Genomic DNA, 27,994 nt, shown 5'->3' with positions numbered 1-27,994 from the left:
AGAAGGAAATGGCAAACCACTCCAGTATTCTTGCCTGGAAAATCCCATGGAGAGAGGGGCCTGGAGGGCTACAGTCCATGGGATTGCAAGAGTCGTTCACGACTTAGTGACCAAACCATATACCTGTCACTAATTGGATGCCTATCACATGAGAGGCAAATAACAGACACTGAATTATCTCTGACCTTCACAATAATCCTGAAGGATTCCTGCTTAAATGTCTTCTTTACAGATGATTAAACTGAGACTAAGAGTAGCTAAGAAATTTGCATGAAGTCAGATAGCTGTTAATAGTTAGGACAGAATTCTTGATCTGAATCCCAATAGCAGTTTGTAATTGAAGGATATCCGCATATAGAATGTTCTTTAAAAATATACATATTTCCATAGTTGTATAATAACTGTGTAACTTTTATTTACTGTTCTTTGTAAAAGAGAAAGCATATGAAACCTATATTGAAATTTGAATATTACTGTACTTTCTTACAGCCTGTGAACTTATGAATCAAGGCATCTTGGCCCTGGTCAGCTCCATTGGCTGCACATCAGCAGGATCCCTCCAGTCTTTGGCAGATGCCATGCATATCCCCCACCTCTTCATTCAGCGCTCCACAGCTGGGACCCCAAGGAGTGGCTGTGGACTCACCCGGAGCAACAGGAATGATGACTACACTCTCTCTGTTCGGCCACCTGTCTACTTAAATGACGTTATCCTGAGAGTGGTCACGGAATATGCCTGGCAGAAGTTCATTATATTCTATGATAGCGAGTATGGTAAGTGTTTGTTACTTGCATGAGTTTTGTCAGCTGGTATTTATATGGCAGTTGATTTTGTTGAATCTTGAAAAACTTGAAGAAGTTATTATTATTTGTGGTTTTCATGTCCTGTCATATTCTTACAAATCAGGCAACAATGACAAAAAATTTTGTAAGACCTCAGGTTCAGTCTTTTGCATATATCTTGATCTTTCAAATAACAAGAAGTTACTGAAAACAATGCTGTATTTTTTCCTCTCTCAAAAGCATTTATACCTACATATAATAATAAAAGAATAATTTTGGACAGATCCTAGAACACTTAAAAATATTACCCATTTCTATTTTTCAGTTCGAAAAAAAAAATCTGAAGTATTTTTCTTATGCTCTTGTATAGACTTTAGAATCTACTTAGTACTTAACACTTTGAGGGTCATTGAAATTATAATGCCTTATATTTATCCTAGTATATTGTCTCCAATGTGAACTCTCACAAAATAACTGATTAGTATAAAGATACTTAATTTATTTAACTTTCCAAGGTAAAATACAAGGCATTTTACTTATATCATTTTACTATATCTTAAGAAGATACTTTGTCTCAATATTTTTACTTGTGCTACATTAACAAAAGTAAGCAAAAATAGGGCTTCCCAGGTGTAAAGAACTCTCCTGCCAGTGCAAGAGACATAAGAGACTCAGGTTTGATCCCTGAGTCAGGAAAATCCCCTGGAGGAGGGCATGGCAAGCCACTCCAGTATTCTTGCCTGGAGAATCCCATGTATGGAGGATCCTGGCAGGCTACAATCCATAACACCACAAAGAGTCAGACACAACTGAAGTGGCTTAGCACACATTTAATATTAAATACTTAAATAATGTTATTTTTGTTTAAACACTTTTTTTCCCAAGTTAAAATCTACCTGTTTTCTATCTGACTAATCCCAGAGATTTTCAAACATAGTTTCTCTCTTATTTTTGTCATCAGGAAGAGAGGAGAGTAGAGATTGATAGGTTCAAATGAGAGGAAATAAACAGATTTTGATAAGGAATATATATTGTGAAACATGTGCTTCCTTAGAAATTTGCCTTAAGAAGGAGATAGAAAAAAAAATTCCTTTCAGTGTGGATGGGCCCGGTTTTTACATTTTTATTTTAAAACGTTAAGATTTATGCTCTAAAGTGCAACTTATTTTCCTTGCAAATAAATAACTATTTAAAAATGAGAGTTTTCTTACCCTAATCTGCTCAGCCTTTTGAACATAGAGAACAGTTACACAAGAGTGGCCAGAAAGTGACATCAATAGAACCAAGCACAAACAGGTTGGCAGAAAGCTGGGAGCAGCAAACAAGAGCTCCTGGGGACTCCTAGGGAGGGAAAGCAAGTGGCAGCTACATTAGCCCTAAATATTCAAAGGTCACATGGGGTTTGGGCAGCTGAGTTCCATTAAACTTGATGGGTAGACTTCAGCCAAAATTCTGTGACACTCTCTAAAAGCACAGTCCTTTGTCCCCATGACGGAAATCCTTATTTTGTTGCTTAATTCATATTACTTAGGGGTCACAGAACGAAGACCAAGAGACTAAAATGAATAAAGTAAACAAAAAGGAAATAAAAATAATTGGCTCATCAGTAAAAGTAAGGATAGAACACAAATATGATAGTCACTAGTAGAATTATTTAGTGAACATAGTAAACTCTAGCGCTACTGTCAACATACTGAGTATCCCTTTGTCAATTTTTTCTAGTCAGATTATCTATGGATTTTATAACCATGAATGGTATTCTCATGATCTCTACTCAAACATAATTTGAAATATTGAATTTTTAAATTCTAAATCTTTATTTAAGAGGAGAAAACACTGCTTAGTTAGTCCTATCAAAATAGTGTGTAAAATAAAGAACAGAAAAATAACTTTTGATGATGTTTCTACAAGTTAAAATGAGACTTTTACTGTATGATTACAAATATCCATGAGAAAAGAAAATTCCTTATTATCTTCTTCCCAAGTCCTACATGGATTACACTTAGGGAATTCTTATAAAAGAAGACATTTTGATTACTGGTAAGTAATTTTTTAAATGTACACTAAATTCATGGTCACACACTCCTTTGCATACATTTGAATTTCCCCATTTCTCTTTTCTTTTGATTTCCTTTGAATAAATAAGATGCTTATAATCACATATTTGTATCTTCTTAGAAGTGGTGTTTGTTTTAGGAATAATGAAAACATTTTCCTTTACTCTGATGATAAACTTTATTTTAACTTATTTAATTTAATAATTCATGAAAAAATATCCTGATTGTACTTTTAAAATCATTTCCAGTAATACTCTTCTTCAATGAAAGAAAATTTTCCTTTGATACTTACAATAAATCTTGCTAGTAAAGAACTGGGCTAGAATCCAAAATAAACATCAAGCTATCCAAATATCTTGTATCTTGAAGAGGGCTACATGTATTTACATATACATTCATCATAGTCCTCATTTTAAGTTCAAACATTAAAATTATACGTGACTTTTATCTTGGTTATCAGGAGTTACTTTCATTTAGGAATGGATTAAGCATCATCCATGGATGGAATCAGGCCACCTGCTGAAGCCAAATGTTATTGAAGATGTATTTTGCTTAGAAAAATATACTTAAAAAGATTAGGCTTCTTATCCAGTTTATTAGAGGAACACTTTTTTCAAAAGCAGTCAATTATGATTATGAGCTTAAATTAAGATTTAAGTTGGCTTAAAGCTCAACATTCAGAAAACTAAGATCATGGCATCTGGTCCCACCACTTCATACCAAATAGATGGGGAAACACTGGAAACAGTGACAGACTTTATTTTGTGGGGCTTCAAAATCACTGCAGATGGTGACTGCAGCCATGAAATTAAAAGACGCTTACTCCTTGGAAGGAAAGTTATGACCAACCTAGACAGCATATTAAAAAACAGAGACATTACTTTGCCAACACAGGTCTGTCTAGTCAAGGCTATGGTTTTTCCAATAGTCATGTATGGATGTGAGAGTTGGTCTATAAAGAAAGCTGAGCGCCGAAGAATTGATACTTTTGCACTGTGGTGTTGGAGAAGACTCTTGAGAGTCTCTTGGACAGCAAGGAGAGCCAACCAGTCAATCCTAAAGGAAATCAGTCCTGAATATTCATTGGGAAGACTGATGCTGAAGCTGAAACTGCAATGCTTTGGCCACCTGATGCAAAGAACTGACCTATTGGAAAAGACCCTGATTCTGGGAAAGACTGAAGGCGGGAAGAGAAGGGTCGACAGAGGATGAGATGGTTGGATGGCATCACCGACCCAATGGACATGAGTTTGAGTAAACTCCGGGAGTTGGTGATGGACAGGGAGACATGGCGTGCTGCATTCCAAGGGATTGCAAAGAGTCAGACATGACTGAGCGAATGAACTGTACTGAACTGATAAGTATGAGCCCAGTGTAAAAGTCTACTATAAATTCCTTAACAAAGAAAATTCAAATCTTTGACTCTAAGTAAGTGGATGAAGACCCCGGTTTGATTCCTGGGTTGGGAAGATCCCCTGGAGAAGGGATAGGCTACCACTCCAGTATTCTTGGGCTTCCCTTGTGGCTCAGCTGGTAACAAATCTGCTTGCAATGCAGGAGACCTGGTTTTGATACCTGAGTTGGGATGATCCCCTGGAGAAGGGAAAGACTACCCACTCCAGCATTCTGGCCTGGAGAATTCCATGGACTGTATAGTTAATGCGGTCACATAGAGTTGGACACAACTGAGCAACTTAAAAAAAAAAAAAGAAAAGAAAATGGTTGAAAAGACAAAAAAAAAGTGTGAAACTCTATTTGAATGGAGTGACTCAAGACATTTTTTAAAAGACTTGAAGTGTTGAACTTTTAAAAATGTGTCATTCAAGAAATATTCATTGTTCCCTTGCTTAGTGAAAATGAAAAACATGACATTAAAAATTTTACAGAATGTAGTCTTTACCTTTAAGAAACTTATAATTAAAAAAGAAAATATTTATAATAATCTCTTAATAAAGAAAATAGTATGTTGTGTCATAAATGATATAAACTGAGTGCTAGTGGTATGCAATGAAGAAAGTGTTTAACTTAGGCAGCAGTGGTCAAAGAAGGCTTCATGGGTAGACTCTGATCTTGATTATTGCCTCTCAGAATCTCACCTAACTTTCACAGTGTTTGAGAGACAGCAACTCCAATAGACATTGTGAACAAATCTTATAGACATAAAAATATTAAAAATAGTATCTCTGAGCATTTTTATTGGCTAGGCAGTAGAATAAATATTTTACATTATATCATTGAATTTTCTCAATAGCTCTATGAAGTAGATTATAGTATTATCACAATTTTACAAATTGGAAAACAGAAACAACTGATGGGTAACTTGTTTATGAAATATACCTAAGAAGCATCATTACTGAGTTTAAAGTCTGACCAGAGCACGTACTCCTAACCATGTATAATGAGTATGAAGAGGTTGCAGTGAACTATCACACCAGAATATAACAAGGGGATAATCTTATAGAGAACATTTATTGATATCCAGGCTCTGTTGTAAATGCTTTGCGTGTTCATTTAATTCTCATAGCAGCTCTGTGAGGTAGATGATGATGATGATGGTAATTATATTACAGATGAAAAAAGGTGAGGTAGTAAGAAGTCAGGTGACTTGAAACTAAGTTCCAAAAGCCCGAATTCAAGCACTGATAGTGTCTCTTCCTGCTTTCAACTACTGGATTTTGATGCTATAGAAATAATAAGATTAATTTCTGACACAAATTTCTTAAGCATTTACAAATGAAAATGTGTAGAATCATTTTCATTAAACAGATACACTAACTGACTTTAAGCCTGCATATTAATATCATTCAAGAAAAAAATGTTGTATATCAATTCTGGAGGTTTGTTTATCATTGTAAATTTGGAAACAGGACAGTCATTGAGTCAAAGTAGGCTGACTTCTCAACAGAAATAGCTGCTTGCCTATACAATAACCGTTCTCCTCCTCAGGCCAAATTTGCTTGAGAGAGTAATACTTCCAGTTGAAAAACTATAGTCCCCAGATTGCTTACAGCTGGGGCTCTAATGTGTTATAATCAAGCACTGTGAAGGGTCTGAGATTTTCACACTGTGTGTGTGCAAGTGTGCGTGCTCAATTGCTTCTGTCGTGTCTGACTCTTTGCGATCCCATGGACTGTAGTCCACAAGACTCCTCAGTTCATGGGATTCTCCAGGCAAGAAAACTGGAGTGGGATGCCATTCCCTTCTCCAGAGGATCTTCCTAACTCAGGGATCGGATCCCTCATCTCCTCCATTACAGGCAGATTCTTTACCACTGAGCCACTGGAGAAGCCCTGAGATTTTACCCTACTTGCAAGCTAAATAAGTTAGCCTGACTCAGTTATAGGTACGCTGGCAGAAAACACTAAGCTCCTGAATTAGAGGGAGAGGACTTTAATACTTGGGGCACAGCAAGCAACATGAGCCTTATCGTAATTAAAACTTTCTGTTCATATTAGACACCGTTAAGAAAATAAATAGGCAAACTGTAAACTGAGGAGTAAATTTCAATACATATACCTGAAAAACTTATGCAAATACATAAAAGGGCTCAGAATTAAACAAACAAAACTACAAAGCAAAAATATGAGACCAACACAGATATAACAACTAAAAGTGTGCAAAAAGTTTGTTCAAAGAATTCATATAAGAAGATATATAAATGGCCAATAAACATAAGAAGTGCTGAACATTTTTAGTCCACAGGTATATGCCAATTAAAATAAGATACTAATCAGTACCCTCTAGACTGACTGAAGGCCATTACTACACATGGGCAAGAATGTGGCAAACCAAAACCCTCCACAGAGAGTCGGATGTAAAAATGTACAGGCACTTATGGAACCGTTTGGCAATTCATTATAAATTTAAATATTTGTCCACCACGTGACTTACCCATGTCACTTCCAGGTATTTACCAAGATAAATGTGAATATATATCTTTGTGAAATCTTATATAAAAATCCTTATATTAGCATTATTCATAAAGTCCAAAACTGGAAACAACTTCAATATCCATAATTTTGAAAATGGTTCAAGGGATTATGGAGTGTTCCTACAATGGAATCCTATTCAGCAATAAGAAGAAATGAACCACTGAAATATTCAACTATAAAAATTTGAGTGAAATAAGCCTGCAAGAAAAGAAGTATATGCTATAGTATTCCATTTATATGAATTCTGGTAACATATAAAACTAATCTTGGTGATCCAGTCAGAAAGTGATTGCATCTCTGGGCCAGGAGTGGACTGTCTGGAAAAGGACACATGATAACCTTCTGTGGTACCAGAGATATTCAATTTTTTGTTTTGAGTGCAACACAATAAATCTTTGAATTATACATGTAAGTTCTATTTATTTATTGTAGGTAAATTATATCCTATTAAAAATTAGGAGACAGAAAAACCTATTAGATAATCTGAAAACTAAAAAAAAAGTAAAGAAAAAGAAAAAAAGGAAAAAAATCAATTTACTTATAATTTCAAATGAAGTATCAGAATTAAATTGTGATCACTTATTGATTATGGTTTCAGAGACAAAGGGTTAGAATTGAGTGTAGTGGACACCTGGAACCCAAATTTGATAATAGATAAGAATGACTGGAAGAACTTCTTAATCATCATAATACCTCAGCTCCATCATAGACACCTGGAATCAGAATTTTTGCAAGGTAGGCACTAAATGTTAATACATCTTCTGATGTTTCTGATGCAGCCAGCTTTGTTCCTAGAAAAGGCATCTGGAAGCAGAAAGCTTCAGTAGATATCTTTTTCAGCGTCTTTGATTGGTAGCACTGTTTCCCTGCCAGAATCCTCCAAGCAAGAGAGCACTCATTGTATTCTCAAGGCGACTATCTTATAAATGGATACTGGACATTTCTAATTGGCAGAAACATTTTCTTTTTATAATACTTAAAACATACTGGACAAAATGATCCATTTCTGGAATAACATAAAATAATCCTTTTGCTTGTAACCATTTATCAATAAGTAAAGAATTGCCTACATCCCATGAACCCACTCAGTCTTCTAGTGCCTAAGTACCGAGAACAGTTTACTATTGTCAACCTGATATGTATGTTTCTTAGATAGTCCACCTTTATTCTTATCTATTTTATTTTTTCAATATTTCTGTATATGGCTGATTTTATATATATATATGTATATGTATATATTATACTGATTACACAATATGCCACATGCTATCTTATTGCCTTAGAGAGGTGAGGCCTTTACTGCTTTTTAGCAAAACAAAAAATACTTGTGTTTTCACATAACTTCTGCCTTTTTAATTTTTTATATTAAATCTTTATCATAAGTACTCATTATATTGCCCTCCCCTTCCAATCTTGCATCATTTTCAATTTTCTTATCATGCTATTTATGCTTTCAGCCAAATTTCTGAGAGGGCGTTTGGTCAAGGTGTAATAAATATAATACCCAGGAAGACTCATTAAAAGCAATGGTAGTAGTCCAGGCAGGCTCACTATCAGAGAGGTCTAAGCAAGAAATTAGTTGAATGTACCAGAGCCAACAGCTAGATTCCAGAATGCAGGAGTCTTGGAACTGACAGTATACAGAAGCCAGAAAGTTACAGAAGTGAGTGATCTTTAAAATAGAATAAAAGCATATAGATTGCTTTAATGAGACATTTCTGTTTTAAAGATATTGAAATAAAAGTTGAATTTCAGGGATGGATGGGCTAAATAGAACTGAATAGCTGAATAGAACAAGAGTGACATAAGGAGCAAAGTTGATACGCATTTCATCTAAAGAACTATTTGGGTTATTTAATTTCTTTAACCTAAAAAAATATTGGTTCCACACTTAATATTAGAATGAATCTATTTGTAGATTTATTATCTGGGTCCATTTATGAAGCTTGGAGGGGTAATATGATGATAGGGATATAAGCGGCTTATAAAAATAATGACACACAGACATGAACTAACTGAAGGTTAGTTTGCACTCTTACTATGGCCTCAACTCTATTTCCATTCATGCATTTGCTTCATTCTCAAGCTAGACAGTTGGTGTTGGTAACTCCAAGTATATTCTCAGAGATTATCATGTTAAAAAAGGCCTCTTCCCTTCTTTGTGCTTATATTAATATCATGCATAGGGCTATTTATCCTCCTATAAAGTCTCAAGCTGTGTTTGGGCCCTGTGCTTATTCTTGAACCAAATAATTTGTTCTGGGGTATGCAGGCTCTCAGTCAGCAATCTGAGTTACATGCTGACCCTCTAGGTGAAGGGTAGGCATATGTGGACACATGTGCTTCCCTTGTCAGCTTGAAAAAAATAATAAATATTAATTAGATTATTTCAGTTTGATTAATTAAAATTTTAAATCTAATATTATCAAATTATAGTTTAGATGTTTAAAATTAATAAATATTTGTCTTTATAATTCACCACTTAAAATTGCTTTTAAAGTACACTCTTCTTCAGTTCAGTTTGTTTGTTTTTGTTGATTTTTATCAACTTAGAGTTATTTTATGTTCTTAGCCTTTCTGACATTTTCCTTATTGTTTCAGGAGAGTCTTATTCATTTTACAATAAGACTTTTGTCTGTATGTAAATGTATACTATAATTTGTTAAACTAAGTATTTCTGAAAACCAGAAACCAAAATGTAAATAACAAGTTTTGATAAAAAATATCTTTGCCTCAAAAATACTAAGTGAAAACATATTTCTCTTTATATGCAGAAATATTTACTTTTTGACACCCATATGCATAAAAAGAAATAAATTCAACTTTAAGGATTAATGAATATATTATTTATAGACTCTTGCATTCTACAAATACTATTTAATGATCCCTAATTAAGGGTCAGTATGTAGTTGAATGACCTGAGGTACTTATGTACTACCCTCCAGTATATCATCCTTGCCTTACAAGTTAAATTGTCATTTGGTAGAACTCTTTGAAACGAACTTTGGGGTGCCATCAGCATGAATGCATTCCTAGGAATCACAGTATTTAATCCATGCAGTCTTAATGTAGGTTTAATCAAGGCCCATAAAATGGACACATTCCTCTTAATTTACTGCAAATGTTTATAATTACCCTGAGGGTGTTTTCAAATGTCTGATGACTATAATATTATTCACTCTCTCTAGACAGTCTTAAAGTAGTTTATTACTCATTTGGCTACTTTCCAGCTTTCAGTTCTCTCATTTACTTCAATGTACATCAGTAAGCATATAATTAATTCAAGCATCTTAATGAACTATTTTGTTTGCATTAGTATATATTATGTCAGGTAGGTAAAAATAACATATTGTACTGTTTTGGATTTGTACATCAGTAAAATGTCCTAAAAATATTGATTCAGCATAAAATGACATTTAAGCTGAAACATTATGATTTAATGTTAAAATCTTCTTATCAAACTGACAAGTTCTTATCAAACTGATAAGTTCTTATCAAACAGAAAATCTCAGTGGGTCGCTGTTTCTTAACTGTGTCACCTTATAATCTCATTCAGTTCAGTTCAGTTCAGCTCAGTCCTGTCCGACTCTGCGACCCCATGAATCCACAGCACGCCAGGCCTCCCTGTCCATCACAATCTCCCAGAGTCTACTCAAACTGATGTCCATCGAGTTGGTGATGCCATCCAGCCATCTCATCCTCTGTCGTCCCCTTCTCCTCCTGCCCCCAATCCGTGCCAGCATCAGGGTCTTTTCCAATGAATCAACTCTTTGCATGAGGTGGCCATAGTACTGGAGTTTCAGCTTCAGCATCAGTCCTTCCAATGAACACCCAGGACTGATCTCCTTTAGGATGGACAGTTGGATCTCCTTGCAGTCCAAGGGACTCTCAAGAGTCTTCTCCAACACCACAGTTCAAAAGCCTCAATAGTTCAGCACACAGCCTTCTTTATGATCCAATTCTCACATCCATACATGACCACTGGAAAAACCATAGCCTTGACTAGACGGACCTTTGTGGCAAAGTAATGTCTCTGCTTTTCAATATGCTGTCTAGGTTGGTCATAACTTTCCTTCCAAGGAGTAAGTATCTTTTAATTTCATGGCTGCAATCACCATCTGCAGTAATTTTGGAGCCCAAAAAATAAGCACACTATTAACTTTATTTTCTAAATACAGTACAAGTGACAAGGAAATACTCAATTAATGATTCAAATTATTTTGGAGTAGGGTTGATTAAAAGCCTTTTCTCCCCGCTGAGGAAACAAGGCAGTTACAGATTATGCTGTGCTGCTTATTCTTTGGGAAATTCCATTCAGCTTAATGATGTCTCTCATATTTCCGGTAGTATGATGTATTTCTTTATATCTAAAAAAAAAAAACCTAATAAGAATCTAAATATTAATTTTAAAGCTTAGCATTCTGTCATAATTTCAGAAACACCAAGCTTGACTGAATGAAGTTCTGAAGTCTCCTGCCCAGTGAAGTCTTCAGTGCATTAAGTGATTAAAAATGATTAAATGCGCCTAATCTGCTCAAATGAGGGAGAAAGATGAGTAGAGGAAAAGAAAAATCAGACCTACAAAGCCTCAGTGAAAAATCTTTTTTTCTACCAAATTCAGTATTTTAAAAGAGTTATTTGAATACAAAGACCAGAATTACTGTTTGATACGTTCCAGAGAATGTCACTAAATTTAGGTTGCAACTACAGTTTGGAAAATGAATAGTATTGTATGATTATTCTATCTGTGAAAGGGTCTATGTTATCATCAGCTATGTAAGAACAAACCTATAGAGGGCAGGGATTGTCTTATTCATCATTCCCTCCCAGGTACCTCTCACAGTGCTTGGCACATATTAAACAGAGACTAGATTCCAGAAGAGATTTCTTTGGATGCTGACTACTGGTTTAGGATCAACAGTAAGATATATATCTGGTTTGTGAGTCAGTTTAGAAATGTGTATTTATACATTAGATTCTGTTATCCCCTGGGATTTTTCTACCCTAATCTACTTAATTATAAGCCATCTTTAGAGAGAAATTAAGTTTAATCTTACACTAATGATCATAATAAAGCCATCATTCTGCACAATTTAATAAAACAAATCATTGTGCTTCAATCAGTCACTACCTCCTAGAGAGTTATTGTGGGAAGTTGGTCTAAGTAACAGTTATCACAGAAATTGCTAGAATATCAGGTTCTAAAGGTATTACCTAAATCAACTTTTAGTCCTTATTATGATTTTTTTTTGTTTATTTTCCATTTTTCTGTAGGAAAAGACAGCAGAAGAAAATCATGAACAAGCAGGATTTTTGACTGGGTTAATATAATCTTGATAATGAAAATGTATATTGCATAGAAATCTGAAGTTTACAAACTGCTTTAATATTGCATGTGTGCTAAGTGGCTTCAGTTGTATCTGACTCTTTGCAACCCTAGGGACTGTAGCTCACCAGGCTCCTCTGTCCAAGGGATTCTCCAAGCAAGAATACTGGAGTGTGTTGCCATGCCCTTCTCCAGGGGATCTTCCCAACCCGGGATGGAACCTGTGTCTCATGTCTCCTGCATTAGCAGGCAGGTTCTTCACCACTAGCACCACCTGGGAATCCCTGCTTTAATATTTCACACACTTTATTTCCTTTTATTAGAGTAACTCAATAATTAAATGTTATAATTTTCTTTTTTGTACCAATAAGGTCTGGTTAGCTGTTACTTTTCCTGTTTCCATTCCTTTGTTTTTCACGTTTCTCTAATTGGCATTGATCACATTAAAACAATTACTTGTCTAAATTGTTATTCCCTCCACTAAACTGGATGTACCTCAAGAACAGGAACTGTACCTTCATCTTCATTACCAAGCTACCAGGTATTTATCAGTAGACTGTGTATTAGTCAGTACCCCTTCTCTTGCAAGTGACTGAAGCTCATTTCAAACTATATAAGAAAAAAGTGAAAAAAAGAATATTTTTTCAATTGACTTATGCAGTTGGGAAGTCTAAGAAATAGCTGGCTTGCCTCTTTCATTTTCACTCATTGGCTACATTCTTCATTTCTCACTAGACATGCTGGCTCTTGCAGTTCCAAAACTGCATCATTACCGCTTGTGATACAAAAGAAAGACCACTTATTTTTCATTACTCATATCAAATTTCAATTCTTGTTTGAGTCCTGTGACTATCTGTGAGCTAATTAATTAGGCCAAAGACCATGGAGAGCTCATATTGTTAAAATCAAGATGTAAGGAAGGCTATGTTTCTTTCTAAAGGTTCTTGGGGAGAACCCCTTTTCTTGCCTTTTTTAGGGACCATCCACATTTCTTCTTTCAAGATCGCTTTTCTTCATCCTCAAAGCCAGCAACATTCATCTCTGAAGCTCCCCAGAAGTCTCAGCTCATTCTTCAGTAGTCAGATCTACGTCTGGCTTTCCTTTTCTGCCTCCTTCCTTTAATTCTAAGTCCTTAGAATTATACTAGTCCCACTGAAGTAATAGGAGATGTCTGCCTATGGTAAGGTCAGGTGATTGACAAACCTCAATGTCATCTAAAGCATTAATTCCTCTGTTATATAACCTAACCTATTCATAGATTCCAGGGATTAGGACTTGGGCATCTTTGGGAAGTCATATTCTACCTTCTTTATTGTCACTGTTGTTCAGTTGCTCAGTGTTGACCAACTCTTTGCGACCCAGTGGACTGTACACACCAGGCCTCCCTGTGCTCCACTATCTCCCAGAGTTTGCTCAGATTCATGTCCACTGAGTCAGTGATGCTATCTAACCATCTCATCCTCTGCTGCTCCCTTCTCCATTTGCATTCACTCTTTCCCAGCATCAGAGGTTTTCTAGTGAGTCAGTTCTTCACATCAGGTGGCCAAAGTATTAAAGCTTCAGCATCAGTCCTTCCAATGAATATTCAGCATCAATTTCCTTTAGGATTGACTCATTTGATCTCTTTGCAGTCCAAGGGCTCTCAAGTCTTCTCTGGTCTACTGGAGAAGGATGACAACCCACTCCAGTATTCTTCCCATGAGAATTCCATGAACAGTATGAAACTTTCCTTTATAGAGTCCAGGAAAAAAGTCTTTTTTTGTTCTAAACTTACTTCATGAACTTACTTCATGAACCTCTACCACTTGCTGTTATATAATTGTCTGATCAGTAGAATGAATAATCACAAGGAACAACTGAAACTACTATTTAACATTTTGTTATCAACGAATAACATCTAGTAACACCCACAGGCCTGAAAGCTTTATGAGGTCAGATATCACCGTTTAGCTTTTTAATTTCTGTAAACTGAAGCACTTTACTCATTTTTTGCCAACTAACAGTAATACAGATGGTGTAGCTGAATAGTAATGATGGTTGATTGTATTCACAAATTGACAAAGCCAAAGGCCCACTCTCTTTGTTAATGACTTTTCCACAGTGCATTTAATAGTGTGATTCAGATTCTTCTCACATCAAACTTACAGTTGCTATATATCATGAGTGTTTGGTGTTATTTTCAATTAAGCATAACTATTATTATTTAACTTCTACATTCCAAGAGTCTAAAATATTACACTTGCCATTTTGGGTAGCTAGCCATCTAAATTTTAGGCAATTCTGTCCTATTGGTGGGTGATCCCTTAACAAGCAATTGGGAACTATTATTAAAAATAATAACACCTACCATGTTTTAGCCTTCCCTGATGGTTCAGTGGTAAAGAATCTGCCTGCGATGCAGAATACCTGGTTTTGATTCCTGGGTTTGGTTCCAGGAAGATCCCCTGGAGAAGGGGATGACCTATGCATGCAGTATTTTTGCCTGGAGCCTTTTGGGGTTGCAAAGAGTTGAACAAGACTGAGTGACTAACACATGCACACCATGTTTTCGACTTTACACTGGATTTCCCATGCAGACACACATACATATCACCACCCTCACTAATTAATCTTTCAAGACATTTAGAAGACAAATATTTATTCATTTATAGATCAGAACATTTTTTTTTTGAAAATTTTATAATCACTTATCTAGGCAGTGATAACTAGAATTGCAGACTAAGGGCACAGAGAAATAATAGGAATCTTTTATCACATCACTTTTCTGGCCAAATAACAATACACATATTACTTAATTTCTGGTCAAACATAGAAGGTAAAAAAGTCATACTTTTTTTTTCATTTATTTTTATTAGTTGACATAGATGTATAGAACATACTGTTTTAAATGAAGTCATACCATTTACAAGCTGAATTGGAATCACGCTAAGTCATTCTCAGACTGCTTTTCATTCTACACACATAGCCCATCATCTACTTAGATCCTCCACTTAAAACTTTTCAAGAGATTAAAACTGCATTTAAGATAAAGTCCAAACCTCTTTCTGGGTCTCACCAGGATCCACCTCATCTGACCTTCTTTCTCCACACAGCTTCACCTAACTCTGCCCTCCTCCTGGCTCACTGGGCTGCAGCCATGCAGGAATCCTTTAGGTACTTTAGACACAAGCTCTTCATCGCCTCGGGGCCTCTTCCCAGGCTGTTGTCCTCTCGTCTTGTCTGCTTGCTTGAGCAGTGTCTTCTCATCCTTTAGATCACTGCTGAAATACCACTGTTCCCGAGGAAACTCCCTTGAGTGTTCTAACTAACATAGAGCCTCCTTCCCGCCCCGCCTCGACCAGCACACCTTGTTCCCTTCCCAGCACCTGGTGTGAGTTCTGTGTGCTGGTTTGTTTGTTGTTTGTTGCCTCTCTCAGTACAGGGAAGGGTATTCACGCACAGGATTGGTGACTATATTCAATCATTTTTTTGGAAACAATTTTCTTTTTTTTTTTTTTTTTACTTTTTTTTAAAAATTTTTTTTATTATTAGTTGGAGGCTAATTACTTCACAACATTTCAGTGGGTTTTGTCATACATTGATATGAATCAGCCATAGATTTACACGTATTCCCCATCCCGATCCCTTCTTTTTCTCAAAATTAAGAGTATAAGTGATCTGAAGCTTTATGCCCTGGTGTTTTCTGAACATCTCTATTCCAATGCATTTTTGGTTTGGTCTGTCATATTTATGTGCACATTTAAGTGACTCAACCTGAAGAAATAATAACTTCCAATTCAAAATCAAGGATCTGCTCTGACACATATTTTAAAGGCATATTGGTTCTGAGTTGGGGCCCAGGCTTCTGCATTTTTAATAAGATTTGCAAGTGATTCTGATTCACAGCAGAGTTTGAGGAGGCCCGCTTGAGTGTGAACATAGTCCTGTTATGTGTCTACCCGTATCTGCTAAATTTCATCATATCATTGTTTAATCCATGCTTGAAATCCTTACATCCTTAGAAACTTTCTGACCTGGATATTTAATGAATACATAATACTGTTATTATTCAAACTCTTTTATCTCTTCTTCTGCTCTAGATGAGGCTTTATTCTTTTAAGCAGTGCTGACATCCTGGGTTTATAATTTAATTAGGAATAAGGAATCTAAGGTAGAATTTACACACTTATCTAGTCTGAAAAGTTTGAGAGTCATCAGATAACTGGACATATAATGTTCTTAGTAATTGTTTTAAAATAAAGCTAATCATAAGAAGAAAGCAAATTTTTAAATTATTATTAGTTTGTAACCTGCAAACATAAATTTTGGTTATGAACAAATGTTAGTTTCCAAATCTGTGACTTTGTTTTCTAATTCTGTTGGCTTATTGCTTTCAATTGCTAATGTATTGAAAAACATATGACCTTATTATTGCTCTTAAGAAATAAATTTTACGTGCATGCACAGTAAGGAGTTTTGAGATATAGTCCATTAATAATAAACAACCTACAATCCCATTCACTTCTTATCTTTCACTAGTTTCACTTTTCACATTTTATGTCATGGGCATATACAGAAAATTGTACAGTATTTTATAGTCAAAACAAATGTACTATATTAAGATTATATTGTGCCAGGTACATCTTCCAATCATATTTATCAATGTATAGATCCCTTCTTCTATAAATAGCCAATGTGGTACTAGGAAAAATATTTGTCACATTTCAGGCACTTGTTGGTAGTTAAATATACATCAAAATACAAATTTATAAATATTTTATTTAGATTGTATTTTACCATCCTTATTTAGGTGTAAAATGAACACAATGCTTTATTTGATAATCTTTCAGAAATTCTCTTGTTTGGGGATGAGTATGTGAGTATTTTGTTAAAAATTCATGTTTTACACACAAAGTACATTCCATGTACTCTTGGGGGTGGGGAGGAAGAGTCTCTACTAAGTTGGCAGGATCTGAACAAAGGAGTTAGTGAAGTGTGAAGTGAAAGTCTCTCAGTCTTGTCTGACTCTGTGACCCTATGGACAGTAGCCTGCCAGGCTCCTTTGTCCATGGGATTCTGCAGGCAAGAATACTGGAGTGGGTTGCCATTTCCTTCTCCAGGGGAACTTCCCAACTCAGGGATCAAACCCAGGTCTCCTGCATTGCAGGCAGATTCTTTACTGTCTGAGCCACTGGGGAAGCCCAAGGAGGTAGTAGTATTCATAAAGCAAGCAAAAGTTTAGCTATTTTATTTGTGACCTGAGATCCTTTGAATATAACCTCTCAAAACCCTCTTTCAATTAAGATTGAAAATGTCAAGTTTACTGATATCATTGCCCATTTTAAGAAACAGTAGTAATCTTGATTCAGATTCATCAGCCATTAATGATATTCATGTTTTGCCTGAGGTTAGTATCACTCTTTTAATATGGAGGAAAAGTAAAGAATGTAATTTCTTATTTCACATTTGCTTTAGGGAAGTAAGGATCTTCCCCAACCACCTCCCTATATGTTGTTCTAACATTTTCTAGAGGTGAGATCATTTAGAAAGCTCAGTGGAGTGAAATTAATTTTTAAAATAACAATACATTTTTCATCTAAACACATTAAATTCTACTCAACTTTAACCATATCTGAGATGTTCATCAACTACTCCATTAGTAGTTTAAACAGCCTACAATATTGAACAATAAACTATATTGATATAAGTGAAATAGCTTTTATCTCCCTTCTATGCTTTAATTCACACGTTGATGGGCTTTTGATATTCCTAGATATCCGTGGAATCCAGGAGTTTCTGGACAAAGTGTCTCAGCAGGGGATGGATGTTGCACTTCAGAAGGTAGAAAACAACATCAATAAGATGATCACCACGCTATTTGACACCATGAGAATAGAGGAATTGAATCGCTATCGAGACACTCTTAGGCGAGCCATCCTTGTTATGAATCCTGCCACAGCCAAATCCTTCATTACTGAGGTAAGTAAAAATTGTCATGGACTGGGAATAGGGTGTAAACATTAAATGTTTCAGAATAGATCCCACAGAGGAGATGAAAATTAAGAGCAGTGTGAGGGAATTAACTACACAACTCTCATTAGCACTAATTGAGGTAGCACAGTGAATTCCTTGTTCATCACATTTACCCCGTACTGTCCAGTTAATTGCTAAGAATGCTTTGTATTTATATGTATTTAGGCACCTATCCAGGATGACTTTAAGAATTCTTATGGGGATTTAAAAGTGCTGCTTACCTGAATGGATTTCACAAATTGTCTAATATTGATACTTAATTTTTTTATGCAAGTTAAAATTTTACTTCTGAGAAAAGATTTATTTGAGTTAAAGCTATTATTGCCTAAACATGATTCCTGTTATGAAAACATATAGCAGGTTCTTCTCCTCTATATTCAGAACTCTGTAGCAAGACAAATAATTGAAACTGTCTGAAACTCGACAAAGTGATGACCATTGTGCATTTTATGGTGCTAGATCGTCAAATTTTTAATTGTATCTGTACCTTTGGCTAGAAGCTCTGAAACTTTGTAAAAATACAGTTGAGACTATTCAGTCTCTATATTCTAAAATCTTTGCTATTCCCTTAAAAAAGATTATTGTCAAGTAATTTTTGTGATCACTTTTTGACTATATATAGTGCTGAAATTAGTCATGATGTTACATACTTTCACATGGATTTCATTATTAGTTTTAAAATTTGGGGTGGCTTTATTTCACTAACATAGTTTTCTTCACTTCTGCAATGTTTTCTTTAGCTCCCAAAGTACTGATGTAAAGCCTCCAAATTAAGAATGTGTTAGAAGTTCTTTGACACTCTATATCATTGGTATCAGAGAACTTGAAGCAGAATATAAATCACTAAGAAGAATAAAACTTGGAAAATATCTATAATGCATTTTTTATTTTAATAGAAAACTTTGTTATTCAGTTTAAGATCAAATATAGAACTTTGACCTTTCTAGATCTAGCAAGTAACTCAGAGAGTCTCATTGAACCACTAAATGTTTCACCAATAAAAAGAGTATTTTCAATTTTACAAGAGTTTGTTCTCTCCTTTGAGAAAGACAAAATCTGCTAGAAGGCTGAAGGCAAATATATAAGGGCATATAATATAAATTGGAATCTTAAAATTATAATAAATAAGGTTGAAGTATCTATGGTCACTTTTGGTTGGGAAGATCAGAGAAGGCTTCATTGAGAGGGCATGTTTGAACCAGACCCAGTGGCATGAGTACTAATTCACAAAGAGAAATGGTAGTCAAGACACAGGTGCAAGACCATGTCAGTCACGTTCTGGTCGTGTGATGCCCGCAAATTACTTAATAGCTTTGAGCTTCCATTTTGTCATCAGTAAAATGGGAATATTATTGATTTCAATTTGTTATATTTGTACTGTAGATTAATGAGATATAATAAGCCTTAAAGGAGTGATTGGACAGCTGGCACCTAGCAGATGCTTAAGAAATGGTAACTTCTAGATCATATTTTCTAGGTGTACATATGTATCTAGTAGTATGTAGTATCTACCTGACACGTAGCAGGGGCTATGGCCCCCTGTTCTTAACTCTGAGCCTTGACACTTGTAATAATCTGCTGCCTCCATCTTTTTTCTCAAATACATAAATCTATGATTGTGATTTTCCTGAGAAATATATCTCCCTTCCTCTACCCAACCACCATTTTCCCCACTCTGTACTTCACAATTACTGATTTTATGTATAGTCTCTGTATATCCATAATCTCTAAACTATGGGCTGGGTTTAAAGTCTCAAGCCTTTATACTCTTCTCTGATCTATGTAGTGGTCCCTGCTGCTCCTTTGGCTGTTGTCAAACACTGCACCTTGATTCTGCTCTCTCATGAGTTCTAGAAACATTTCCCACTTAGAGAACAGACTGACCCCTTAAGTCCTAGACACAGCTCATTCAAAAGGCAAGTAGCACCAAATTTAAAAGGCAAGTAGAGGTCTGGAGACACACAGAAATAGTTACTGACTTAGAGGATTACTTATTTAGTGGAGGAGTCAAGCATGTAACTAAATAATAAAATGTGAAAGAAAAATGCTATTATAGTGATGGGTAAATGGTGCTCTGGAATTCCATAGGAGAACTCACTAAGTCTGCAGGGAGTTTGGCTGAGGTCAGGAAATGTTTCACAGAGAATTTGCTTTACCAGAGTGCTACAAAATGAATAAGAATGTATTAGGCAGACAGTGATAGGCAAATGAAACTTCATTCTGTGTGTTTGTGTGTGTGTGTGTGTGTGTGTGTGCGTGCCCTCGCGTGTGTGAGAGAGAAAGAGGTGGGTGGGGAGATGGACAGAATTTTAAAAAGGACATACAATTGAGGGTTTTATAATGAAAAGCAAGAATCCTTTGGTCTACCTATTTCTCCATCCAGTTATACTTTTCAGAAATAAGTGCTTTTTTTAGACAAAACAATAATTCATTCAGGTTTTTCTGTAAGATCTTTACAAAACATATAGCATCTTTAGATAGAAACATGTGTGTGTGAGTGCTCAGTCACTTCAGTCTGTCCAACTCTTTGTGACCCTACAGATTGTAGCCTGCCAGGCTCCTCTGTCCATGGAATTCTCCAGGCAAGAATACTAGAGTGGATTGCCATGCTCTCCTCGAGGGGATCTTCCCCACTCAGGGATCGAACTGGGTCTCCTGCATTGCAGGCAGATTCTTTACCACTGAGGCACTGGGAAAGCCCCAAATAAAAACATTTATAAAACCAAAAAGATTTGCAAAATCCAAATCCCGTGTATCATCTAGTAGCAATGGGTCCATATTTACTAATTCAGTGTTCAGAGAAATTTATAAAACATAACCTACTCCCACACTTTTCAGTTCCCCACTTCACTCCTGCCTGCCAATTGGCTTGGCATTTCCAGGCATCAGAATTGCTAGGACTTGGCAGGACAGTCCTGTGCTCCGTTGCTGCCCCTATGATGGCATCAAATCCTGGCTTCTTCTACCATACTTCGGCGGATATCACTACTTCGTCTGCTTTTCTTTTTTTAATTGTTGTTGTTCAGTAGTTAAGTCATGTCCAACTCTTTGCAACCCCATGAACTACAGTCTGCCACCCTTCCCTGCTCTTCAGTATCTCCAGGAGTTTGCTCAAACTCATGTCAGTTGAGTCAGTGATACCATCCAACAATTTCATCCTCTGTTGCCCTCTTATCCTTTTACCCTCCATCTTTTTCAGCATCAGGGTCTTTTCCAGTGAATCAGCTTTTCACATCAGGTGGCCAAAGTATTGGAGCTTCAGCTTCAGCATAAGTCATTCCAATGAGTATTCTGTGTTGATTTCGTTTAGGATTGACTAGTTTAATCTCCTTGCTGTCTAAGGGACTCACAAGAGTCTTCACCAGCACCACAATTTGAAAGCATCAATTCTTCAGTGCTCAGCCTTCTTTATCATCCCACACTCACATCCATACGTGACCACTGGAAAACCATAACTTTGACTATACGAACCTTTGTCAGCAAAGTAGTCTCTGCTTTTTAATACACTGTTTAGGTTTGTCACAGCTTTTCTTTCAAGGAGCAAGCGTTTTTTAATTTCATGGCTTCAGACACTGTCCACAGTGATTTTGGAGCCCAAAAAAATAAAGTATGTCACTGTTTCCATTGTTTCCTCATCTATTTGCCGTGAGGAGATGGGACTGGATGCCATGATCTTAGTTTTTGAATGTTGAGTTTTAAACCAGCTTTTTCACTCTTTCTCTTTCACCCTCATCAAAAGGTTATTTCCTCTTTGCTTTCTACCATTTTAGTAATTTATTTAAAAAACACTTTTCAGATGGTTTCTGTCCCTTTTTCTCATGGCTATTTGTTTATATATCTATTCAATCCCTTATATTTTATTGGGGTTTGGAAGGTATCTCAATTGACTTTCTTCAGCCATAAATTCCAGAATGTTCTTTCAGAGTTTTGGAGATTATCAGAAGATACTTTAAAGAGCTGTTGTTATAGTTGATAGTATTTCTTAAACATTTTAGATCTGTAAAATACAACATGTAACATTTTGCCCAAATTCCAAATTTACAGTTGAGAAAATTAAAGACCTCCTTAGATATAATCTGTTCTATTCTCCAACTTCCTCCAGCCACGTTCAACATCTTTGCACCTAGCGCTGATAGTGGATGCTAGGGGATGTGCAGAGCTGGAAACTGGTAAAGTAACTTGTCAGCAGGTCAACGGGGTACATGACTCTCAGGTCCTATGAGATACAGAAATGACTTACAATGGATTACATGATGGATAGAAAAGCAAATGAAGCTATAGAGGAACTGATGCATTGGAATAATGGGAAAGAGAAAGGATCTAAATGTTATGATGAAGTCAAAGAAACAGGTTCAATGAACACTGAAGAGAGGGAGAAGAGGAAGTAAGAAATTCTGGTCAAAGAGAGGGAATAGCAGAACTCCCAGCTTCACTGGTTCCTATATTTTATAAGTTGGCATGGAAAGTTGTTAAAATAGTCAAAGAAAATATCAACTTAAAATTCAAAAGAATGAGTTTTAAAAAAGAAATTGCTCACTTAGCATTGTCATTTAATTCCTAAGGGGGAAAATGGGCATATCAATTCTGTTTGCATCTTTTTTTTCTGTCCCTGGAGCAATTATATGGCATTGAGTTAATTATGCTCCCTTTGAAGTCTTAGAAATTTAATATATCACATGTCTACAATTAGTACTCCACCTCTCATTCAAGATTTCAAAGCTTTAATAAAAATACTGCAGTTATGTGCTGCTGAGTAAATCAGCCTGCTGTGATATTGATGGAAAATTGTTATCACAATGTTCCTGTAACTGTCCTTGAAATGAATATGGTGAAACAAGAGTGCTCACATGGTTTGATTTAAATATAGATTAGGATGATATTTTGAAAAAACAGTATTTTTTATATAGGAAAAATGTTACTATGGATGTTATGTAATTAAACCTTTTACAGAGAGGATACATACATCAGAATTTTTGGATCTTAACTTTTAGTTTTCAGGTTTGAGAAGAAAATTCAATTCTTTGAAAATGAGAAGTTCTGTTACTTAAATGGTAATGAATATCATTGTCTATTTGCATTTTTTTTCAAATTTTCAGAAGAACCCCACTGTTACATGAAATCTGTTTATTCAGCAATAATAAAAGGGAATTATCTTTTTTTCCTTAATCACACTTTATGAAATAGTTTTCACTCTGTTTTACTATATCCCAGAGAACTTTGATCGTGTCAAACAACAAAAAGGCAAAGTTACTTCTTCAAATATAGAAGCAGCTTGCCAGAAATAAGGTTTTATCATGATTTAGAAAATAAGTTGTCTCAGGAATATAGAAAGGTTCCTAGTCATCAAAGGAGTACCCTGAATATTCAGATTACTATGATAGTTATCTAGTAGCTAGTCAAACAACCCAATTTTTACCAAGAAAAAAATTATTTGGAGATATTATGCAATGTCCATTTTTAGGACAAGGCTAATGTAATGATATTAGACAAAGAAAATTGATTATAATTTTTCCCCAAGTATATTCCTTGCATGAAAGTCTCTATAATAATACAGTGTTCATAGATGATTGGTATACATTTTTGAAGTACATTTTTTATTTAAATTTAATGTACATAATTATAGTACATATAACTGTGAAGTACAACTTAACAAATATCCATGCATCCAGCACCCAAATCAAGAAATAACATAACTAGCACTCCCAGAGTCCCTTCCTGGGCCCCACTTGGTTATAACCTTCTTGAAAGTATAACCATTAAATTGATTTAAACACAATAAACTAGTTACAATTTATATTAAACTGTATATACATAGAAATATACTATGTATGTCTTTTGTTTTCTTTTGCTCAACATTAGGTTTATAAGGTTTATCCACGTTGAAATAGGTAGGAAAACTTTATTCATTTTATTTCTCTGAAGTATTTCATTACATGAATATGCCACAGTCTATTTAAATTTTATTGATGATTTTTTTTCAAGTTTTGCTCATTACAAATAGTCAGTCTATTTGTTTTTTCTTTATATGTGTGTATTTTTGTTGGGAATGAAATGTCTAGCTCAAGAGGTATGCATAAATTATGTCACTTATTAATGCTAGCTGATACAGCCAGTTTTCCAAAAATTTACACCAATTTGGACTTCTACTGGGAGCAGACAGAAGTATTTCAATTTTCTACTTCCTTACTAATACTTGTTATTTTCCTTCTTCTTCATTTTATTTATACTGGTGGATATGTACTAGATTCATATTTTATTTTTAATCTGCCTTTTCCTGATAGATGAGTTATTATGTATTTATTGACTTTTTAATATTTTGTTTTATTAACTACCTATTCAAGTCTTTTATTTTTCCCCATGATTATTAAGATCTTTATATATATTAAGGATAAAAGTCCATTTGCAAATATATTTTAAATCCTTTCTCCTATTGACTGTCTTTCCATCCTATATATGGTAAATTTTGATGAATAGAACATCTTATTTTTAATGCAGTCCCTTATTAATTTGCTTTTTTTATAGTTAGTGCTTTTTGTCTTTTTTTAAAAGAAAGCTTTCTATTCCAAGATCATGAAGACATATTCTCATTTTTTTATAGACATTTTGTTTTATCATTTACATTCAAATCTGAATTTCATTTCAAATTGTTTTTCATGGTAGGTGGTAGAGAAACACTTATTTTTCATATGTTGTCTGTTATTCATTTCAACACAGGATCAATGTACCTGAATGGAAAATAAGGTTAGATTGAATAAAAAGGGAAGTTAATTAGTGTACTTGAAGTATAGGGCCATTATTCCTATACTGCATCTTATGTCTATCTTTTTTTCTCTCTTAACATGAAGCATATGACTTAAGTAGATAATGAAAGGCTATATTGATGATTTTGTTGCAATAAATATCTTTCTATGATCCTATAATAGCAAAAGTTAATGGTGCTGGTTTCTATAATAAAAATTGTAACTCTTTTCATGGGCTTAGTAGGCATGCATCAAGTAGCAGCTAATGGCCGGTCACTCAAAAATACAACTGCTCTATAAGGATATGATCTTTACAATGGCATAGATTTCTAAGAGAAGAAAATAATTTAACTGGCGTAAAAAAAAAAAAGCACCAAACCATCCAACAAAAACTGCTTCATTCCTTATTTAGTCTTTTATTATAGTTATCAATTATGATTAAATTTTTCTCAAATCCGAGTTTTTACTTTAGCTCAGTATTATATTGAACTGAAAGGCAGTTCTGTTATTAGTCTGTTATTAGTTCTGTTATTAGTCCACAGCTTTGGACTTTTATTTTTCAAATGAGAAAATATCAAATTTATTTTACTTCCACTTGACCAAAATCATGCATGACAGATCTTACTTGTGTTAACGAGGCCTGAAAGTGCCTTAGTATTTGCTTTTCTGGTTGGAGTTCTATTTAATTCTCAGAAGTTCTCCCTGAAGATGGGAATTAGGTTCCAGTGAGTCCAAATTTCCAAAAAGATGGATCCGATTCACCTCTTTCCTGTCACCACTGACTTGGGTATTGATCTTCATAGACAGTTTGCTACTGATTCCTTCTAATAATCTGAAGGTCATTTAACAATTTTGGCAAATCTAATTTGATAGTTTTTATTTTCTATAAATTTTTGATGAGTTCAACGTTTTCATTCTATTCTATATATTTAAATGAAGTTAAAAAATAAAATACCTGAACATAAATGAAAGCTGTACTTATTTGAAATATGAAATCACAATTGCTTCAGCTTTTAAAACAAAGGAATTCAAATCCTTCTCTAATTCAGTATTCATTTATTCATTCATTCAGACAATGTGTTTAAAGCTTTTCTGTGTAAAATAATGTGAAAGGCTCTGCTAGGAATACAATCATTAAAGATATATGGGTCTAGCCTCCAAGGAACAGACAAATTGATAAGAAAAATGTTGTAAACATAGAACATAGTAAAACCACAAGAAAATAAACAATTAAGTTACTCTTCTCAACCCCCAGAGGGAATTGAAAATAAAGACAAAATTTCTATCTAAAAATTTAATCAAACAAAGTTTGTAGATGGTCTTCCCTGGTAACTCAGGTAAAGAATCTGCCTGCAATGCAGGAGACCTGGGTTCTATTCCTGGGTTGGAAAGATGCCCTGGAGGAGCTCATGGAAAGCCACCTAGTATTCTTGCCTGGAGAATCCCCATGGACAGAGGAGCCTGGTGGGCTACAGTCCATGGGGTCACAAAGAGTCGGACACGACTGAGTGACTATGCACAAAGTTTGTAAATAATGTATAAAATTACACAGGCCTAGAAAAAAAATTTTTTTCTTTTGTTATGGGGTAACTGAAACACCTTCTCTACTTTAAGAAATTCTTATTGTAACTTATTATAGTCTTATCAAAGCAAGTTTGTAATGTGAATGGATCCAAGACTGATTAAATTTATATTGAGTTTTTGCTCCATGAAGTAATGTGGACAAATGAAAACAAAGAGATTAGGTAAAATAGACCTAATGATAAATTTGAGGATCAAGACTTGCCACTGTTTGTCTGTTACTGCTTAAAAAAGAAGCTATCAGACTTAGAAGGCAAGGACTTGCCAACATAGAAAGGTTTCTCTGTCAATGCCAGGCACAATTTCTTAGGCCTTAACCATGATCTGAGTGAAATAATTTCAAAATTATGTACCTCTTGTTTCTGCTCCCATTCTCAACATTACACTTTGAAGCTGGGAGAATGGGGAGCCACTGAATTTAAGCAATAGAAAGATATATTTGCTGCAAATAAATAAATTAGTAATATAATTAGTATGCCAGTTTCTAGTAAATTCACTTAGTATATAAATGAAAAATACATGATATAAATACCATTATTTTCCATTTCCAGACCAAAAGATAGATTATTGCATTCTGCCCTGCTGTTCTAAGCAGCCATGGCAAATGAATCTTAGTTAGGACTAGAGTCTAAATCTATTTGCCAACCTGGGTTAGTGTGAATCAATCTCCTAGAACTTAATCAATTCTTTAAATGCTTACTGACAAAAATCAATGCGTTAGATTTGTAGGGGATCAGATTTTAAGGTGTAGCCACCATGAAGCTTTGTTAAAGAGTAAGCAGATGGCCCTAAGCTACAATGCTATTCAGAATTTTTCTCACTGTAATACAGATACATAGAAAGTAAATAAACTGTTTAGGTTGAGAAAATTTAAAAGATCCATTTGAATTTTAGAGCAAACTCTATTTTTAATAGAATACACAAAACTGTAGCATGAGAGGATTCAAGTATTAAACCTATATGTCTGCCCAACACTAAAATTATGTGAACATATGGGTCCATTAATTTCAAACATGAATTATTTTAAATATGTATATTACTTGATGAGGCAACATTTAAGTCAATTCTTGAAACTCATATTTATTACTTGGATTTAAGGCAATTTTGTAGAAAGGTATCCTTCTGTGAATGAAGAACAGCATGCATAAAGATACTGAGAAGGAAAATTGCAGGAAGCTGGGTGGGACAGGGGACACATGCTAAGGAAAGTAGAATTTTAGGATGTAAAACCTTAATTGTATCAGACTGGTATGTGAAAAACTTTGAATGTCAAACCTAAAGAAGGAGACTGGCTACAAAGGCATCATGATTATGGAGTTTGAATTCAGTTTTTGCTTCACTATTAAATAGCTGTGTAGCTGTGACCAAGTCACTTAAAATCATTTAGCTTTGTTTTCCTCATCTATAAAATAGAGTAATTCCTGGATCTCAGTTATTTTCAAGTCTATATTTGGTAATGAAAATAGAATGTGTAGAATAATGTTCATACCTAGTAAAAATTTAACAAGTCTTAGTTGTACAATGCTCTAGAACTATAGAGTAGAGTAAATAAGAAAATGCAAT

General features: G+C 34.9%; 1 protein-coding gene across 1 annotated transcript in view; it reads left to right on the top strand.

Moving 5' to 3' along the window:
- GRID2 (glutamate ionotropic receptor delta type subunit 2) overlaps positions 1-27,994 on the top strand; it is a 1,497,839-nt gene that overhangs the window by 797,262 nt on the left and 672,583 nt on the right. The window contains exons 3-4 of the mRNA XM_061164751.1: positions 490-774; positions 17,851-18,056. Of these exons, the coding sequence (XP_061020734.1) occupies positions 490-774; positions 17,851-18,056 (491 nt within the window). The remainder of the gene's footprint in view (positions 1-489; positions 775-17,850; positions 18,057-27,994) is intronic.

Source organism: Dama dama, chromosome 17 (genome assembly GCF_033118175.1).
Source record: "Dama dama isolate Ldn47 chromosome 17, ASM3311817v1, whole genome shotgun sequence".
NCBI lineage: Eukaryota > Metazoa > Chordata > Mammalia > Artiodactyla > Cervidae > Dama > Dama dama.
Note: the sequence above shows the minus strand (reverse complement) of the source record. Positions and strands in the feature narration are given on the sequence as shown.